The sequence below is a fragment of the Vidua chalybeata genome, unplaced genomic scaffold (assembly GCF_026979565.1).
Source record: "Vidua chalybeata isolate OUT-0048 unplaced genomic scaffold, bVidCha1 merged haplotype W_reject_23, whole genome shotgun sequence".
In the NCBI taxonomy this organism is placed as follows: Eukaryota; Metazoa; Chordata; class Aves; order Passeriformes; family Viduidae; genus Vidua; species Vidua chalybeata.
Window position 1 is genome coordinate 205,380 of NW_026530349.1, and position 18,963 is coordinate 224,342.

The window sequence follows — 18,963 nt, forward strand, 5'->3', positions numbered from 1 at the left end:
TTTCTGTATTTGCAACTTTATCAAAGTTACTGGGTGCGACTTTAACTACTCAGCACCAGTTGTATCCCACCAATTAATAGAATCAAACTACACAACATACAACAAATTACCACCCACACCCATTGAAATGAATTCAACCCTGGTTAAACAATTAATGAAACACCAAGATCTAATCAAAATTATAGAAGAAATTCACAAGAATGGGCAGAAAACTCTCGTGACTGTCCATCGTGATATAACTGAAATAAACAGAGTCCTGCAAAGAGTAAAAAAGGATGCAAGTCATAACTGGTGGGATGCACTATTCGGATGGTCACCAACTGCAACTGGGATCATGAACACTTTAAGTCACCCCATTGTAGTTTTACTAATTGGAGGATGTTGCAACGTGTGGCTACTTTGACTTCACTCTTTAGAACTCATGGAATCCTGCTGAAAGAAAACTGTCCTGAGGTAGAAGACACTTTACTCCTAGCATACGAAGCAGCAAAGCGATTTGATGAACAAAATGGTAAAAGAGAAAATGGGGGATTGTGATAAACTGTGGTAACTTGGTTGTTCATCAAAAGAATTGGAATATTAAAGGAGGAAATATAAAAATTAAAGTATAAGGGACTAGCCTTATACTAGCTTGTAGCAACTGCTACAAACCGCAAGGCTATAGATATATTGCAAAACCGCAAGATCACAAGTATGATTAATCACCATATAGGGAGCTTTTTGTAGCTTTTTTGCAGACACAGGCTAAGGATGTCGGGGGATGGCCGGAGCTGATTATGAAATCAGGCAACGGCCACCGGACTAGACAACGTAGGAGTGCTCCGGGTACGCCCATCACTGTCCGGAGCCGATTGTGAAACCAACGATCACCTGCCTCGACACAACGCAGACACGATGCAGAGGGATGCTCAAGCTACGCCCACCGCTATCGCAAGAGACGCGAATGAAGAAACCTCCAAGAAACTATAAAAGAAACTGAATAAGGGAGTGGGGTGTGGGGCACTGCAGTGTGGGACACTGCAGGAGGGGCGGCTTGGAGACCCCTACCCACCCAGCGCTGTTTTGCTTGCTACTGCTTGCTGTAATTAATAAAATGCTAATTGACCTCAAAAAGGTTGAATCAAATTATTCGCCTCAATTTATCACAACGGGACACTTGTCCAAGGTTTTGCAAGGCTGGGAGAAAGCCTCTTGCAAAGCCTGGGGCCCAAAAGGCCGTGGGCACAGCGGCCGGGCGGAGCCCATCCCCTGGGGCCAGGCCGGGCTGCTCAGGCCGGGCCGGGCCGGGCCGGGCCAGGCCAGGGCCCCGGCAGGGAAGGGCCGCGGCCCTGGGCTCTGATGAGGCTGCTGAGCTCCGCCCTGGCCCTGTGCTGCAGCCCAAGACATTTCCAGCCAGGGCCGTGCCCTGGGCCACAGGAGGCACCGGGGCTACAAGTGAGGCCGCGCCTTCTGGCTCTCAAGGGGGCTGGCTCTGTTCCCTGGGAGGATGCAGAGCCTTGTGCCTCGGCCTGATGGGGCAAAAATGCCCCCAACATCCCTCTGTTTGCAAAAATAAAGGCTTTGCGCTCATTCATAGGAAAAGCTGTAGGGGTGGCCTGCAGCTAATGTTCTTTTGTTGGCTGGACCCCAGTCCGTGCTCAGGTCTCAATGACTGACCCAGCCCCAAGCTGCTCTTAAGACTGATTTGATCAAAGGCACTGAAGTTCTGTTGACTACAAATTCTCCAGGAAAACAAGCACAGGAACTTGGCTAATGTTGGTGACAAAAACAGAGTGCAGAGTTGAACCTTTGAGGCCACCTCACTGCCACCTCCCCCCACCCTTTTCTTTTGAATTGATTCAATATTCTGAATGCCAGTTCTTGCATGAAATGGGCCCTCAGCAAGGAGCTGCTGGGCCTCCTTGTGATAAACAGGCTAAATGCAATTAAAAGGAGGCTGATGACTTTTATAAAAAATGTGCCTGTTTATTAAAACTCAGAACAACAGAGGCCGAGGCCTCAGGGTAAGCCTAGGGCCTGCGCCACAAGCCAGAGGTAGCTCTAACAGCGCTGTGTGACAAGGTGTTCCTGCGGGCACGAGGTGCCCTCGAAAGAGCCCGGCTGCTCCGCACCCAGGGATTTTTTAAAGTCTCTTGGGGGTGCTCGATTGGTGCGCTTTGGATCCTCTTGCCGACCGGTCCTTTTCTTGGTGGCTGATCGCTCTGTAAGATGGTGCAGTCCTGACCAATCATTTTGGAACACAGCAAATTTACTGGGTGGCTCGTTTCCCAATCGTAGTTCCAGTTGCTGTCATCGCCCTATGATGTCACTTTTCTAGAAGATTCTTACCTTATTACCACCCCCCTTTCTCTGCTTAGTAGCCATATACGTACACTTCAACAACTGTACATTCCACTCAACAACTCATCATATGAATTATATAACAACTCATTATATTAATTAACAATCCATAACAACTTATTGTAATAATTAACCATTAAGATCTCCACCTTTGAAAGTGAATTTATTTATAACATCCTGGGTGTCGCCCAAGGGAAGCCGTTTCTGTCTTGCATCACAGAACTGGAAGGTTTTTTGCAAAGACAGCCCTTTACAAAGGACTTGTTGCGTGCATTAACATCCGAGGGGCTGCTTTCAAAGACAGAGAAAAAACCCATGAACAACCAGCAAACCAACCAAACCACATATTAAAAATGAGTACTTTAATTTAGCTCTTGCTTTTAATGTTTTCCCAGCCAGCCTCCTTTTCCACTGCAGTATTTTTCTTTGCACAGATAAAAACCCTTGCCAGATGATGTGACTTAACAAGGAAAACACAACTCACACACAATGCATATATTAAAGCTAAACATGCAGACTCCCATTATCACAATTGTCATCATTTCTTTTCTGTTCATTTTTATGTCAGATTGTTTTCAGAAGGGTGAGAACACTATCTCACATGCCCTGGCTAGTTTGATGCCATAGCCACTTATTATCTCTCCTTTCTTATGATCTGTCCTTCCTGTAGTTCCTCTGCCCATTTGTTGCTCTTGGATCTCTGCCTCCATCACCTGATTTTTATCTTTTTCTGGATTTGTGGGGATGTTTGTGTTGGTTTTCTTGTTTTCTTGGTGGTTGTTGTGTTTGCCTGTTTGATTTGGTCACGGTTTTACTTTTGCTTTTTGGGTTTTTTTTCATCCACTTAACAGCAGAAATCAGCTTGTGATTTGTATTGTGAAGTTTTGATACACAGGTGTTGCACATAAAGGTTGTTTTTGTTTTTAAAGTCATCTCAGACACAGACCTGCAGGCCCCTGTAACTTTGAGAACGGAGTGCTCTCAGACAGCAAATTGTGCATGGATAGGAAACTTGTAGTTCCTATCTCCATTACACACGGCAAAATGTCAAGGGGTTGGAATGGTACCAATTGTAGCCTTTCTTTTGCCTTCTTTTGCTGCCATGCCATAAAACCGTGTCAGATTCATCAATGACCTCGGTTCTTCCAGGATGGGGCGTGCAGGGATGATCCCTCAGCTCGTGTGTGCACCTGGTGGGCACCAGGCCAGACACGTGACTGTCATCCACAGCCAGCCTCTGTCTGCAGAGAGAGCAGGGAGCTGCAGCTCTGAGGAACTCAGGGCTTAGGGAGCAAACAGACCAAATCCCTAATTTATATCAGTTACTTCACTTGAGTATTTTCTGCTGATAGATTTTTATTTTCCTGCCCAGAGCTGGAAAAAAAGAACACTGGCAGTTTGCTTTAGCAATGAAGTGAAGAGACTCTTCTCAACAGGTTCCAGCTCTGCTGCTTGTTGGAATTAAAAGCAATGCAAAACTCTTCTGTAGGTCACATCAAACCAACATTGGTTTCATGAGTCTGTGAAAGACATAAGAGTGTAAAAATTATTCCATTTTATAGTACTTACAGTTTTCTAATTCAGCCATGGGGAAATTACGCCATCCTTCACTAAATCAAATAACTGGAAAAAGCAATGGAAAATAATCTTTTTTAAAACTAAGTTTAAAAAAAAGGGAAAGAATTGCATAAAGAAAACCAAATAGTAAGAATACAGTAATTTAAACTTCTCAAAGGCTTTTGATAATGGAGCCCTGAAGCCCAGTCACGTGCAGTGCGGCCTCGGCGGTCCCTTTGAGCCCAGAACTGCCAAGGGTCAGGGCCGGCATGAGCCTTCACCCAAAACAGGCTCCAAGACTGAGTGGGAATCAATCCAGAACAGGGCTCACACAAAGAGCAAAGCCTCAAGGCCAAAGCCAAACCTTCATCAGGTTGGATTTGTTTGAACACTGAACTGGAGCAGATTTGCTTGTCTGGTAACATCAGTGTCACCATGAAACTTTCAATGAGCTACTAAATAAGCACTGTCCTGTCCTGAGCTGTGTGGCCCAAATACTGTTGAGAACTTGCCCTGCCTCTGCCCTGTGCCCCCGGGGCTGCTCTTGGCCTGGCAGCCTCAGTGGGAGCCAGCACTGGCTGCAGCCCCAGCGGGCCCCCCAGGACAAGGCCCAGCAATGAAGAGGCCAATGAAAGCACTGGGCAGCAGCAGAGCCCTCAGCAGAGTTCTTTGGACAACCACGGACTGGCCACAGCTCCAGTGCAGCATGACTACGAGTCAGGCTACCAATGCTATGAGCAGAGTTACAAGAAAGCTGTGGAGAAAAATCAACAACTGACCGTCTGCTCTGGTACAGCTTCCGAATGCCAAGATAGCAGCCGATCAGCACGAGGGGCACGGTGAACAGTGTCACCACCGTGCCTATCATGCAGGACCTGCGCACATCCTGGGGGCAGACAATTCTTGGGAGGCGCACTGGATCCGGGGCAAATATTCCTGTTTCAGTGATAACGTCTGTGGGAGCAGTGGGGAGCGTGAGCCCGTGCTGTGCTGCACTGCCGAGCTGGCAGCACAGTGGATACGGCCAGGACGTTCTCTGTTTCCCCCAGAGCTGGGGCCTGCAGGCCCCTTGCCGCCCCTTGGCACAGGCTGTGCCACCCAACAAAGCCCAGCAGGCCGGGAGGAGAGCCCGGGGCCAGCGCAGCTGCTTGGGCAGTCGCTGCTTCGAGGGACACGGGCCAAACCCATCCCTGAGCAGCCCCTGCCAGCCCTGGCCCTCCCTGCCCTGGGACAGCTCCCCCAGCCCCAGGGGACAGAGTCAGGCCCTGTCAGGACACACGGGAGCCTTGCTCTCCCTCTATGCTCTTTCCCCACCATGGGCACCCCGTGCAGCCACTCCCAGGTTTTGGGACATGTCTCCCACGGAGGGACCCCAGCAGGATTGCTCAGCCTGGCTGAGCCTGGCACAGCAATCACCTTCTGTGGCACTGTCTGGCATCTCCTCTCTTCGTGTATCAGGGGCTGGCACGAAGCCATTGCTTCCTTCAGGAAGTGCTGCCTTCAGCAAAGCCCTTTGGCCCATCTCTGGAGAAAGGAAAAGGGACAGCTGGATCAAGTGGAACCATTCCCCATTGGAGAGATGGCATCTTCAGCAAGTTCTACTTTTCAAAGACATGGATAAGGATCAGGAAAAGGCCACGGCTCTTGGGGCTGCCACAGGGCCCTCCCTTCTCCAAAAAGCTGCCGCTCCTGATGTGCCAGGGAGCGGGAAATTGCAGGGGATTGCAGGCCCATGGTGCAGTTTGGGCTCCCTGCCAGCTGATGCCAAATGCCTTCCTGCAGAGGCTGGGGAGAAGCTGCAGCCAGGCCAGGCTGGGAAACAGCCCTGCAGGGCAGGAAAGCAGCAGCGGGGCAGCCAGGCTGCCATGGATCCCTTCCCGCTGTGCCGGGCACGGCGTGTCCAGATGTGCAGGGAAAGCCCCCGGCTGCTGAGTCCCAGGGGAAGGCTGAGGGAAATGCACCCACCACGGCGTCTCTCCAGATCACTCAGCATCTGGTCCAGGTGTCTGGCTGCCTCCAGGGATTTCTTGTCTCCAGTGTCTGAGTTCTTCCATGGAGGAGGACCTTAAGAGAAAGTTGTTCCATGTCCCCTCAGCAAGGCTCAGGCCCAGAGGCACAGCAATTACCTCCTGTGACTGTGCCTGGCATCGCCTCCCTTCCTGCAGCAGAGGCTGCCAATGGGCCACTGCTTGCTCTGGGAAACTCAGCCTTCAGCACAGCCTCTCCTTCCATCTCTGGGGGAAGGAGAAGGGACAGCTGGGTCAGGTGGGGCTGTTTCCCAACGGGAAGGTGGCATCTTCAGGAGGCAATGCTTGTCCATGTCATGGATGAGATTCAGGCTAAAGACCAGGTTATTGGGGCTGCTCCAGGGCCCTCCCTCCTCCAAACAGCTGCCCCTCCAGATGTGCTCAGAGACCGGGAAATTGCAGAGGATCTCAGGCTGTGCATGGCCCGTGGTGCAGATCCTCCCAAGTATCTCCCTGAATCCCAGATTCCCCTGAAACAATAGCAAAGAGTGAGGCTTAAGATGCCTTTGATGAATTTGTTGACTCTTACCCCAGTTTTGTCTGTTTTAAAGGGAAGAAGATGAATCAAAAGAAAATCAGGGCCAAACCAAAAGGACAAGCAGCCAGGTGTCTTCCCAACACAGATCACAGGGAATGTGGGTCACCAGGGCTCTGGTGGGTGCTCCAATGGGGGATGAAGGTGGAGCAGTGCACGAAGCTCTTCCCACACTCGGGGCACTCGCAGGGCTTCCCTTACCGGTGCCTCTGTTGGTGTTGGGTCAAGTCAGAGTTCCTGGAGAAGCTCTTCCCACACTGGGGACACTCGTAGGGCCTCTCCCCAGTGTGGCTGTGTTGGTGGACGACGAGGTGGGAGCTGTAGCTGAAACCCTTCCCACACTCCCCAGACTTGTAGGGCCTTTCCCTGGTGTGGATCCTCAGGGGCTGGATCAGGTGGGAGTTCTGCCTGAAGCTCTTCCCATAATCCAGCAGCGGGGCTGTCCTGCAGCCGGGGGCCGTGCTGGGCTGGGAGATGGAGCAGGAGAGAGGGGGAAAGGGGCACTGACTTCCTCCTCACCTGCCTGGCTGTCTCGGGGCATCTTCCTCTTCCTCACAGCCTCCTCCTCCATGCAGCCAAGGCTTGGGAATGGGAAATCCTGCTTTGGGAAAAACAAGGGATGAGCACATTGACTTTGAAGGTCCCTCTGCCCAAGTCCATCTCTAGAAATCCCCGGCCACCTGGGCTCCATAAAAACCTCCCAAACACCAAGATTCAGCCCTGAAAAAGCCTCCCAGGAGTTCCCTGCCCCTGGTCCCTCACCTTTGCTGTTCAGTGTTTCCCCTGTCCCAGCTGCTGGGGGTAACACTTCGATTGGGGGTCCCTGTCTACTCAATCTCCACCCTCCCGAGGAGTCCCAGGAATATGAAAAGCTCCCCCCTTTTCCATCTCCCCATTTAGTGATGGAGGGGTCTGGGGCTCCCGGGGCCCCAGTTGCCTCCAGCTAGATCAACCCAGTCAGTGCCAGTATGATGCCATTTGCTCCCACCGTGCTCCCAGTTGCTGCCACTCACCCCGAGTATGGGGGATGATGTGCAGGGCCCAGTTGGGATGTGCAGCCCCCAGTTTTCCCAGTTTGCCTCTCCTTTTGCCCGGGCCGGGTTCCCCCCCATGGAACAGCGGGTGGGAGCAGCCGAGAGCCCCGCGCTGCCCATCCCGACCTGGCCCGGCTCCATCCCCGCTCCTGCCGCGGGCTGCGAGGGCTGCGGGAACGGGACACCGAGGGTGTCGCTGCTCCTGGGGGAGGAGGAGGAGGGAGGGAAGGGCAGGGATGGAGGAGGAGAAGGAGGAGGCTTATAGAGGATGGAAAGGGGGGATGGAAAGAGGAGAAGGACGTGGGCTTAGAGAAAAAGAGGAGGGGGGATCGAAGAGGAGGGGTGGAAGGGGATGGATGGAAGATGAGAAGGAGGTGGGGTTAGGGAGGAGGAGGGTGGGATGGCAGAGGAGGAGCGGCAGGAAGAGGAGGGACAAAGGCGGATCAAGGCCAGCAGGAGGATTCACGAGGTCGAGCACTCCCTGAATTTGCAGCCCCCACCTGTGGGATCATCGCCCCCCATCCCGCAGGTGAGCGGGGAGGGGGAGCTCGGCCCAGATATCCTGGGGGGTGCCTGGGTTGGGTTTTTTGGGGGGATGTTTGGAGAATGAAGAACTGCAAAGCTGAGCGGAAAAGGCCCCTTGGGGGGACATTGGGGGGTGCCGGTGGCGGCTGCCGGCAGAGGCAGCCTGGAGGAGCAGAGCCCTGTGTCCCCCAGGAGCCCAAAGTGGGGAGCCCAGAGAGGGGGGAGCGCCGCCATGGGCGGGACCCTCAAGAGCCTGGAGAGGGGCAGGGGGGACTCCTTGGAGCCGCTGCAGCCCAAAGCAGAGAAGAAGGGGAGAAGGGAGCCCGGGAGCCCAAAAAGCCCCGGCAGCCCTAAATGGGGAGAGCCAAGAGGGGGGAGCTTTTGGGATTGCTGGGACTCCCGGCAGCCTGGGGAGGGCGGGCACCGAGGAGAAGGGGGACCCCCAATCCAAGCGTGACCCCCAGCAGCTGGGACAGGGGGGAAGCCCGAACAGCAAAGGGGAGAGAGCAGGGACGGGGAGCTCCTGGGAGGCTTTTTCAGGGCTGAATCTTGGTGTTTGGGAGGTTTTTATGGAGCCCAGGTGGCCAGGGACTTCTAGAGATGGATTCGGGCAGAGGGACCTTCAAACTCAACGTGCTCATTCCTTGTTTTCCCCAAACCAGGATTTCCCATTCCTAGCACATGGCAGGCTGCGAAGAAGAGGAAGACCCTCTCCTTGTCCTTCCTCCCCCAGAGCAGGAGCTGAGGATGGAGAGCAGGGAGGACAAATCCCCACGGCAGAACCTTGTGGAAGAGGCCGTTTTGAGCGGCTCCACGGTGCAGGAACCCAACGGGGAGGAAAAGCCCTGGAGATGCTGCACGAGGAGGGGCTGCAAACGCAAATCGTGGGGATCTGGGGAGGAAAGACCCAGCCTGGGCCGGGGAGGCAGCCGGAGATGGAGCCAGAGCTCGGAGCTGGTGGTCCATGAGCAGCTCCAGGATGGGGAGAAGCCCCACAAGTGCTCAGAGTGTGGGAAGAGCTTCAGGTGGAGCTCCCAGCTGAGCAGGCACCAGAGGACCCACACTGGGGAGAGGCCCTACGAGTGTGGGGAGTGTGGGAAGAGCTTCAGCCAGAGCTCCAACCTGCTTGTGCACCAGAGGACCCACACTGGGGAACGGCCCTACGAGTGTTCTGAGTGTGGGAAGGGGTTTAAGACCAGCTCCGATCTCCTCCTGCACTACCGGAGTCACACAGAGGAGAAGCCCTTCTGCTGCCCCGACTGTGGGAAGGGATTCAAGTACAACCCAAACCTCATGAGGCACCAGAGGACCCACACTGGGGAGAGGCCCTACGAGTGTGGGCAGTGTGGGAAGAGCTTCTGCCTGAGATCCAACCTGGTCAGCCACCTGAAGATCCACACTGGGGAGAGGCCCTACGAGTGTTCCAAGTGTGGGAAGAGGTTTCAGACCAGCTCCAATCTCCTCAAACACTATCGGGTTCACACGGAGGAGAGGCCCTTCTGCTGCCCCGACTGTGGGAAGGGATTCAGGAGGAACTCCCACCTCATCAGCCACCAGTGCATCCACACTGGGGAGAGGCCCTACGAGTGTCCCCAGTGTGGGAAGAGCTTCTCACAGAGCTCTGCCTTGACCCAACACCAACGGAGGCACCGGTAAGGGAAGCCCTGTGAGTGCCCCGAGTGCGGGAAGAGCTTCGTGTGCTGCTCCAGCTCCATCCCCCACTGCAGGACCCACGCTGGGCACAGCCCTGGTGACCCACATTCCCTGTGATCCTTGCTGGGGACAATATTCTGGAGGATAGATGTGGGTTCTGGAGGTATTTTGGGCAGTGTACTCCATCTCTTTGCCCTCCAAAAGCCAAGAGGGTCACCTCAAAACAACTCAATCCCACTGAAAACAACTCAATTTTAATTCATATGGGCTCAATCCCACCTCAAAATGGCTTGTTCCCAACTCAGAAAAACTCAATCCCACGCCAAACTCACTTGATTCCACAGCCGCCAGGTTGAGATGGGGTTGGAAGGAGATTGGGAGAAGTGGGATCCCAATTTGGAGCGGTGGGATGGGGATTGTGTGGAGCTGGGTGGCTGGGATGTATTTGATAGTGAATAAAACTTTCAGACTTACTGATTTCTGTCCCGTTCATTTTCAGTCCGTTGCAGTTCTGTTTGCAGAGTGCCACCTTCTCAGCTGATTGTGTTTGTGTCATCCTTTCTCTCCTGCCTCTCTTTGCCTGCTCTCTTTCTCTCTGTGTCTCCCTTGAGCCAGGGCAGCTGCCACCAAAGACCCTGCCCTGATTTAATTCCCAGTGCAGGAGCTGCAATGACCATGGGTGAAGTTAGGAAGGCTGGCAATGAAATGTCACTGTAGGATCTTGCTGCACTTGGCTTTTGGCCCCTTCTTAAGAGCTTTGCCTTCAAGGGCAGGAACATATTTCCCTACTGGGAACTGGAATTCCAGACCCTTGGAGTGTGTGCCGTGCAGGACCACGGAGACTGGGATCATGGGGACTGGGATCCTATGGACTGGGATCATGGGGACTGGGATCCTACAGACTGGGGGTGCACAGACTGGGACCATGTGGATCAGGACCATCCAGACTGGGATCATACAAACTGGGATCATTTGGACCGGGATGACTGCACTGAACAATGTGAACGCAGGCGGTCCCACACTGCCCAGGGCTCCCTCCCAGTCACTCCCAGTCCCTCCCAGTCCCAGTGCTGCTCTGGGTTGCAGCCAAAGCTCCTCAGAGTGATCTCGGAGGTCCCAGAGCAATCCAGGTACAGATCCCAGCACCGGTCTTGGAGCAATCCTGGTCCCGATGCCGACCTCGGTCTCAGTCTCGGTCCCAGAGCACCCCCAGTACGGGTCTCAGTGCACCCACTCGATGCCATGTTCTCTAGCCCAGGTGTTGGTAATGCCGCTCTTGAAATGAGTCCCCTTGTCTGACTCAGTCCTCTCAGGGGTGCCATGCCTCCCCAGGACTTGCTTTTCCAGGCCCAGGATGGTGTTGGGGCAGTGCTGTGAGGCACAGGGGAGGTCTCCAAGCATCCCGTGGTGGCTTCTACCATGGTGAGCACGTAGCGCTTGCCTTGGCGTGTCTGGGGCAGTGTGACGTGGTCAATCTGCCAGGCCTCCCCATACTTGTACTTGGACCCCCGCCCACCATAGCACAGGGGCTTCACCCGCTTGGCCTCCTTGATCACAGCACACGTCTCACAGTCATGGATAACCTGAGAAATACTGTCCATGCTTAGATCCACCCCTCGGTCTCGTGCCCACTTATAGGTGGCATCTCTGCCCTGATGACCTGAGGCATCGTGAGCCCATCGAGCTCAGAACAACTGCCCCTTGTGATGCCAATCCAAGTCTATCTTTGACACCTCAATCTTTGCAGCCTGATCTACCTGCTCGTTGTTTAAGTGCTCCTCATTAGCCCGACTCTTGTGGACATTGGCATCTACATGGCAGACTTCCACAGGTACCTTCTCCACCCGAGAGGCAATGTCTTTCCACTCATCAGCATTCCAGATTGGTTTTCCTCTAAGCTGCCAGTTGGCCTTTTTCCTCCTTTCCAGGCAGCCCCACAGAGCATTGGCTACCATCCATGAATTGGTATAAAGGCAGAGCTTTGGTCACTTCTCTCTTCCAGCAATGCCCAGGGCCAGCTGAACGGCCTTGAGTTCAGCAAGTTGACTTGATCCACCTTCTCCTCAGTAGCTTGTGCAGCCTGTCGTGTGGGGCTCCATACGGCTGCTTTCCACTTCTGGTTCATCCCTACAATGCGACAGGAACCGTCCGTGAAAAGAGCGTAGCGTGTTTCCTCTGCTGGTAGATGGTTGTATGGTGGAGCTTCTTTAGCCCGTGTCACTTCTTCTTCCTCCTCTTTGTCACTGAGACCAAACTTTTCACCTTCTGGCCAGTTTGTATTTCCAAAATCCTAGTTTTGGTTCCAAATACGGGTGCGCTGTGTGATGAGGGCTGTCCGTTTGTTCCGTGTGGCGTCGGTGGCATGGCAGGATGTGGGAACCTTTCCTTGAAACATCCACCCCAGCACCGGCAGTCGGGGTGCCAGGAGGAGTTGTGCTTCTGTGCCAATCACCCCCAAGGCAGCTTGAACTCCTTCATAGGCGGCCAAGATTCCCTTCTCTGTGCGAGTGTACTTGGCTTCAGACCCTCTGTAGCTTTGGATCCAGAATCCCAGTGGTCGGCCTCGAGTCTCCGCAGGCACCTTCTGCCAAAGGCTCCAGGACAAGCCATTGTTCCTGGCTGCAGAGTAGAGCACATTCCTCACCTCTGGTCCCGTCCTGACTGGGCCAAGGGCGACTGCATGAGCGATCTCCTGCTTGATCTGGGCAAAGGCTTGTTGCTGTTCAGGGCCCCAGTGGAAATCGTTCTTTTTGTGGGTGACCAGGTAGAGAGGGCTCAAAATCTGGTTTTACTCAGGAATGTGCATTCCCCAAAAACCAGCTTCCAGCAGAATCTGGACGATCCTCTCTCCTTTCTCAAATACTTCCATTGCTCTGTTCCCCCACACAATGATGCCATCGATGTACTCCAGGTGTTCTGGAGCTTCACCCTTTGCCAGTGCAGCCTGGATCAGTCCATGGCAGCTGGTGGGGCTGTGCTTCCACCCCTGGGGCAGTCGGTTCCAGGTGTACTGCACGCCCCTCCAGGTGAAAGCAAACTGAGGCCTGCATTCTGCTGCCAGAGGAATGAAGCAAAGCGCGTTAGCAATGTCAGCAGTGGCGTACCACTGTGCTGCCTTGGACTCCAGCTCGTACTGGAGCTCCAGCATGTCGGGCACAGCAGCGCTCAGCGGTGGAGTCACTTCATTCAAGGCATGATAGTCCACAATCTCCATTCTCTGTCAACTTGTGCACAGGCCAAGAGGGGCTGCTGAAGGGTGAGTGGGTTTTGCTGATCACCCCTTGGCTCTCCAGCTCACGGATCATTCTGTGGATGGGATCACGGCATCCCGATTCGTTCAATACTGCCGGCGGTGCACTGTCGAGGTGGCAATTGGCACTCGTTGCTCTTCCACCCTCAGGAGTCCTACTGCAGATGGGTTCTCTGATAGTCCAGGCAAGGTGTTCAACTGCTTCATGTCCTCTGCCTCTCCAGCAGCTATGCCAAAAGCCCACCTGAGTCCCTTTGGGTCTTTGTAGTAGCCATTCCGGAGGAAGTCTATGCCCAGAATACACGGGGCCTCTGGGCCGGTCACAATGGGATGTTTCTGCCACTCCTTCCCAGTCAGGCTCACCTCGGCTCCCAACAGGGTCAGTTGCTGTGATCGATCCCCCCGTCAGCCCGGCAATGGAAACAGGTTCTGCCCCCACATGTCCCCATGGTATCAGGGCACACTGCGCACCAGTATCAGCTAAGGTTTCATATTTCTGTGGCTCTGATGTGCCAGGCCACCGGATCTGCACTGACCAGAGATCCGGTTTTCCCATGCCTCTCCCTGGCTCCAGGCAGGGCCCCTCTAGCCCTGGTTCCCATTTCTTCCCTGGGCCATACATACTAGAGGCTCCTTCAAGGGGATCTGACAGATCATACCCGGCAGCTCGGTCACGGGAGGCTGAGGCTGCCTTCACCTTAGTGGAATTCTCTCAGTTAGTGTTTCCCTGCTTGCGTAGACACAGCCATGCTACCAGGACAGAAGTGAGCTGATGAACTTTGGACCTGATTAGCATAAAAGATTTGCTAGTCAGAATGCCTTGGCAAGAAGAAACAGAGCTTTGAAGACTGCAAGAAGACTGAATCAAGAAAGAAGATTGAATCAACTTCTATGAGCAAAACATATTGCAAATTGGATAAGTTTGTTTATGTGTTGATTCACCCAATCATTGTAGTAAAAAATTACTAGTCTTCCAAGAATTGTGTATAAGCATGTGTAGTCCATGTGAAAAACATGTTCACTCTCCTGTGAAAATGTAAAAAGTTTAATAAAGGACAATGGGAGACAAGGACCACAGAGCAAAGGTTATTTATGGCCGGGTGCATCTTGGCACTCAGCCAAGAGCACCCTGTTACCTTCAGGGATCCCCCTTGAATACCTTTTCCCTCACATCCACCTGTTGCATATTCACAGCCCCTTATGCATATCCATAGCCTAGTTTACATTTTCCAGGAACTATTTTACATGGCCCCTCCTTGGGTCCCCCTTTTCAGAGCATGCGTGTTTCCTGGCTGGGGTTTGGCTCCTTCTCTTTATCACTTCCAGTTCGGGCCTTGGTCCACACTGCCTTCAGACGGTGAGTGCTGATCCTTGGCAGAGCTGTAGCAGGTGTCCTCATCCTGTGTTCATTGGATGTTATCCCATCCAAGCAGGCATTTTAACACAAGCAGACTTCTATCAGCTATTGCACTACTATGTCTAAGCTTAATTAACAACAAAATTAGAAACTTTATCTTTGGAACAAAGTTACTTGAACATCACACATATAAAATCCACTTTGATATTTGCAAAAGCCAATATTATAATATGTAGCTATAACACTCCTCTCCTGCAAGGAAAGGCTGAGACAGCTCGGCTTCTTCAGCCTGGGCAAGAGACTGAGACTTGATCCAACTGTGGCCTTCCAGGACCTGAGGGCAACCTACAAGAAAGCTGGACAGGGGCTTTGTGTGAGGGCAGGCAAGGACAGGACAAGGGAGAATGGATCCAAATGGAAAGAGAGTCGGTTTAGGTGAGGGATTCAGAAAAAAGACTCTCCTGGAACAGCTTGCCCAGAGAAGGTGTGGCTGTCCCGTCCCTGACAGTGCTCAAGGCCAGGCTGCACGGAGCTCTAGACAAGCCGGGCTAGTGCAAGGGGTGCCCAGCCACAGCAGGGGGGTTGCAGCTGTGTGATTTTTCAGATCCCTTCCGAGCCAAACCATGCCACGACTCCATGATTCTGGGATACTTCCCCTCCTCATCCTCTGGCAGAAAAACAAACTTGGCCCCAAGTTCCACATTGCAGACCATGTCCTTTGGCAGCCTGCAACTGTCTCAACAGAGGATGGAAAGAGATGACATTACTGAGACAATTTCCCTTTTCTACTTGAACATTAAATGCTGCACTCCTGTCCAAAAACTTCTGTCAGAAATTGTCAGAAGAGGCAATTCTTCCCCATGAAATGCTACACCTCAGCCAAAAAAAGAAAGAAGCCACAAGCCAAGACTCTTCTTTATTGCTACATTGTTTGATTTGGTTACTTCTCTAATAGGAATTCCTTTGGGGTTTTATTTGTTTGTTTCTTTCTTTCGTTCCGCGGGGCGAGCGGCGGCTCCTCCGTTGGGTTCGCGGAGGCAACGGAGGAACGTTCGCGAGCTGCGGCGGTTCCGCAGCAGCAGCAGCAGCAGCAGCAGCAGCAGCAGCAGCAGCAGCAGCAGCAGCAGCAGCAGCGCTTCTCTCGATCGGTTTTCCGCTCGACTTTCCACTCGCTCCCCATCCCCTTCTCCCTCTCACACTCACTCTACTCCCGTCCCATCCCGTCTGTGTCCCGCCTCTCCCAGCCCGGCTGATGCCGGAGTACAGCCCACCGGAGTGGATCCTCTTTGGCTGCTACCATGGCCAGCCAGCCACCATCTGGTCCCTGGGCATCCTGCTCTATGACCTGCTCTGTGGGCACCTTCCTTTCCACACAAACGAGGACATCGTCCGGGGCCAGCTCTTCTTCCCGCCCGGGTGTCTCAAGGTGGGGCTGCGCCTTCAAGGCTCGGGAGGAGGAATGGGGCTGGGAGGGGGCAGCTGGCACATCAGCGTCCTGCTCTTGCAGCTAGTGAGGCGGTTGATCTCCTGGGCTTAGCTGGAGGAGGTGGCACGTGTGCCTCTATGCTGCTCTCCTCCGGAAGGGAGGATCCATGGGAAGCTTTTGGCTGCAGCTCTGAGCACTCCTAGTGTGGCCTGGGCACCGTGGAATGTGGGAGAGCATGGACAGGAGCCTTGTCCCGCTGAGTGGCGGTTTCTGGTTTCTCTCTGCAGAGTGCCAGCACCTCATCAGGTGGTGTTTATCCATGGACCCCACAGACAGGCCATCACTGGAAGACCTTTTTGAGCATTCTTGGCTGCAGGAGCCCTGCCTGGCCCAGGAGACAGCAGAGATCCATCCCTGTGCTCAGTAGGATCCAGGAGCCCAGCAAGTACCAGCTGCACGCGTCTGGTGGGACTCCAAGAAAACCCCAGAGCGTTTCCCTGCGGCCGCGGCACGGAGGAGAGAGCGCAGCCGAGGAGATGCTTCCGCTGGTCCCCGGCGAGTTGTGGAGGGAGCGGCTCAGTGCTCCTCGTGCCACTGGAGAAGTGGTGGCAGTGCGGTGAAGGTGCCACGGACTGGAACAGGGGAAACATCCCCCTGCAGCTCAATGGCATCAGGATGTCCCCGCAAGCCGAGGCACAGCTGGCGTGTTCTTCTGGTGCACCACGTGGAGCTGGGAACACCATCCTGGAGCTGGCCGCTGGCGGGGCAAAGCCGAGCGGCTTTGGCTGCGGCCCCTTCCTGGAGGACACGCTCTGCGCCCCGATGAAATCAAGATGAGTCCCCAGCCGGCGCAGGGGCGGGGGGATGCTCGTGCTTCCAGGCATGGCAGGGCTCGGCCTGGCCACGCGCCGCAGGTTCCCCGCTCGGCGGCGCTGGGGAATATTAATTTTTTCCCATGGCTGCCGAGCTGCTTTTTGGTGGGACAGGGGACGGATGTTGTGGAAGGGGAGCCAGCTCCTGGCCTTGCTGACAGCTTCTGCCAGCCAGCCTGGCACGGGCTGGGGCGGGGACAGCCAGCCTGACAAAACATCCATCCATGTGGATGGGGGCAGCAGAGGGGGACGGGTTCCGAAGCCGTGCCCCAGCTGGTCTGCTTTGCAGGCCCTCGAGGAAGGGGTGCGTTTACGGGTGGGAAAGGTGGGGTTTTTCCCCACCCATGGACAGGTTTCATTCTCGCATGGAGTGCTCAGACCCTCCTCAGGCCCGTGAAACAGTGACAGGCTGTGTAGGTTTTTCTTGTTTCCAGGTCTTGTTTTGAATTGACTTTTATGCAATTGTTCTTTATTTTCCAGGAAGATTACACCTGGTGCTCGGACTGCATGGGGAAGCGCCTGCACCGTCCGTGGAGCACATCCAGTGCCAGTGCTACCCCAGGGGCCACGGCCTGCAGGGACATCCCCTTCAAGAAGGACGAGGACCTCGTGGGGATCGGCTCCTCTCCTGGCAGCAGGTCTGCAGAGGTGGGTACCCGGCTCCACAGCTGGGCTGGCAGAAGGGCTTCGGGCAGAGGGCAGCGGGCACACGGGCATCCCGCCCTTGCAGCTGCTGAGGAGGCTGCTGTGCTGTGCTGAAGTGGAGGAGGTGGAACGTGGCCTGCCACGCTGCCCTTCTCTCGAAACAGAGAATGGCTCGGGAGGTTTGGGCTCTGAGCACAGCCAGCAGCCTGGCCCGGGCACAGGCCATGGCAGGACAGGGCACAGGAGCCTTCTGTGACTGACCGTGGCTCTCTGGTTTCTCTGCAGGCTGCCAGCACCTCATGCCATGGAAACGGCTCCGCTCGGCCTGCCAGGCTGGGAGGGCTGGAGGGCGGCGGGTGTTCATTTGCTGTCAGAAATAAATCGTTCTATTTTTTTGTCATCGTCATGATCAGAGCATTTCTTTCATCCTTTTCCAAGCTTTTGGCCTCCCTTCCTCCAGGGTAATCTTTTTGTGTCCTTCCTCAGCACTTGATGGCATTTGGCAGGGGGGGTTAAGCAATGTGAAAAGTTCAACAACAGCTCCTGTTGCCAACTGCAGCAGCCCCTTCAAGAGCCCTGAGCTTCCAGCGAGGTCCACGTGTGCCTTGCCAAAGGGAGTGGTTTGCAGTGATGGGGTTGTCACCCTGCTGCAAAAGCTGGGAGGAAATCACAAGTGGCAAAATGCCAATTTGACTCAACCCCTGCCCAGGTTCTGCATCTTTCCCCTCTGCTCGGTGACAGGCAGGCAGGGCTGGACTCCAGCAAGGTTCAAGTTCTTGGTGCTCCCTGGCATCAAGGGGATCAAGTAAACTCTTGTATGCAGTGGCTGCAATAGGGCTACTGAAGGGAAAAAGGAGATGTCGTGAGGTGGGGAATCCTTCTTGTCTCCTTTGTCTCCCAGGAGCCCTTGGAAAGGGAAATGCCCACACGGGTTTATCTGACTCCTTCCCAGCCAGCATTTCCCTCAGTCCCGGCTCTCATTTGCTCCGCAGGCTTCACAGCTCGCTCAGCTCAGAGGAGCTTTCAGAGGAGAAAAACGCTGCCTGGCGTGGGGCTGGCTGATCCCTGTCTCATCTTGATTCCATTTCCCCGCTCCCTCCCCCATCCAAGAGAGCGAAGGATCCCCCACAACCGGTCACGATCCACTCTTGCGGGGTGTTTGTGATGGTTTGTTAACCGATCCCAAAGTGCAAAACTGCAAATGGCAAGGGACCATCACTTGAATCACAACAAATGCATCTTTATTTAGGTCCAACAGCAAATGCGATAGAAGGGACAGAAAAGGAAATAGTAGAGAAAAGAGAGGAAGGGAATAGAGCTACCACTGTCGAGACGAGATCCTCGAGTCCAGCCATCATTCACTATCTCAAATAACGGGAAAAAGCACTGGAAAGAATTTGTTTGTTTAAAATTAAGTTTAAAAAAAAGGGAACGAATTCCATAAAGAAAACCAAAGAGTAAGAATACAGTAATTTAAACTTCTCCAAAGCCCTTTGCTAATGGAGCCCTGAAGCCCAGTCACGTGCAGTGCGGCTTGGCGGTGCCTTTGAGCCAGAGAACTGCCAAGGGTCAGGGCCAGGATGAGCCTTCACCAAAACAGGCTCCAAGACTGAGTGGGAATCAATCCAGAACAGGGCTCACACAAAGAGCAAAGCCTCAAGGCCAAAGCTAAACCTTCATCAGGTTGGATTTGTTTGAACACTGAACAGAAGCAGATTTGCTTGTCTGGTAACATCACTGTC

General features: G+C 53.9%; 2 protein-coding genes and 1 long non-coding RNA gene across 8 annotated transcripts; 2 read left to right on the forward strand and 1 right to left on the reverse strand.

The window, feature by feature from the left end:
* Window positions 1–2,687: 2,687 nt before the first annotated feature.
* LOC128783183 (uncharacterized) lies at window positions 2,688–7,814 on the reverse strand. Of its 6 annotated transcripts, none has more exons than XM_053933810.1 (5): window positions 7,473–7,814; window positions 6,979–7,060; window positions 5,863–5,961; window positions 5,314–5,421; window positions 2,688–3,860 (listed from the first exon to the last, which is right to left on the reverse strand). In XM_053933810.1, the coding sequence occupies exons 1-5, from the start codon at window positions 7,632–7,634 to the stop codon at window positions 3,853–3,855; spliced, it is 459 nt and encodes a 152-aa protein (XP_053789785.1). In that variant the 5' UTR covers window positions 7,635–7,814; the 3' UTR covers window positions 2,688–3,852. The 6 variants fall into 6 exon arrangements, with proteins under 6 accessions (XP_053789785.1, XP_053789779.1, XP_053789781.1 ...); XM_053933804.1 differs by lacking the exon at window positions 2,688–3,860 and adding an exon at window positions 4,049–4,851 and having other exon boundaries at window positions 7,473–7,803; XM_053933806.1 differs by lacking the exon at window positions 2,688–3,860 and adding an exon at window positions 4,050–4,851 and having other exon boundaries at window positions 6,979–7,057; window positions 7,473–7,803.
* Window positions 7,815–7,939: 125 nt separating this feature from the next.
* On the forward strand, window positions 7,940–17,058 carry LOC128783181 (zinc finger protein 239-like). The gene is made up of 3 exons (XM_053933796.1): window positions 7,940–8,022; window positions 8,681–9,670; window positions 15,992–17,058. Exons 2-3 carry the CDS (start codon window positions 8,700–8,702, stop codon window positions 16,062–16,064), a joined length of 1,044 nt encoding a protein of 347 aa, XP_053789771.1. The 5' UTR covers window positions 7,940–8,022; window positions 8,681–8,699; the 3' UTR covers window positions 16,065–17,058.
* Window positions 17,059–17,190: 132 nt separating this feature from the next.
* LOC128783192 (uncharacterized) lies at window positions 17,191–17,621 on the forward strand. The gene is made up of 2 exons (XR_008429032.1): window positions 17,191–17,224; window positions 17,507–17,621. It is a non-coding gene; the product is annotated as an uncharacterized LOC128783192 (long non-coding RNA).
* Window positions 17,622–18,963: the final 1,342 nt, after the last annotated feature.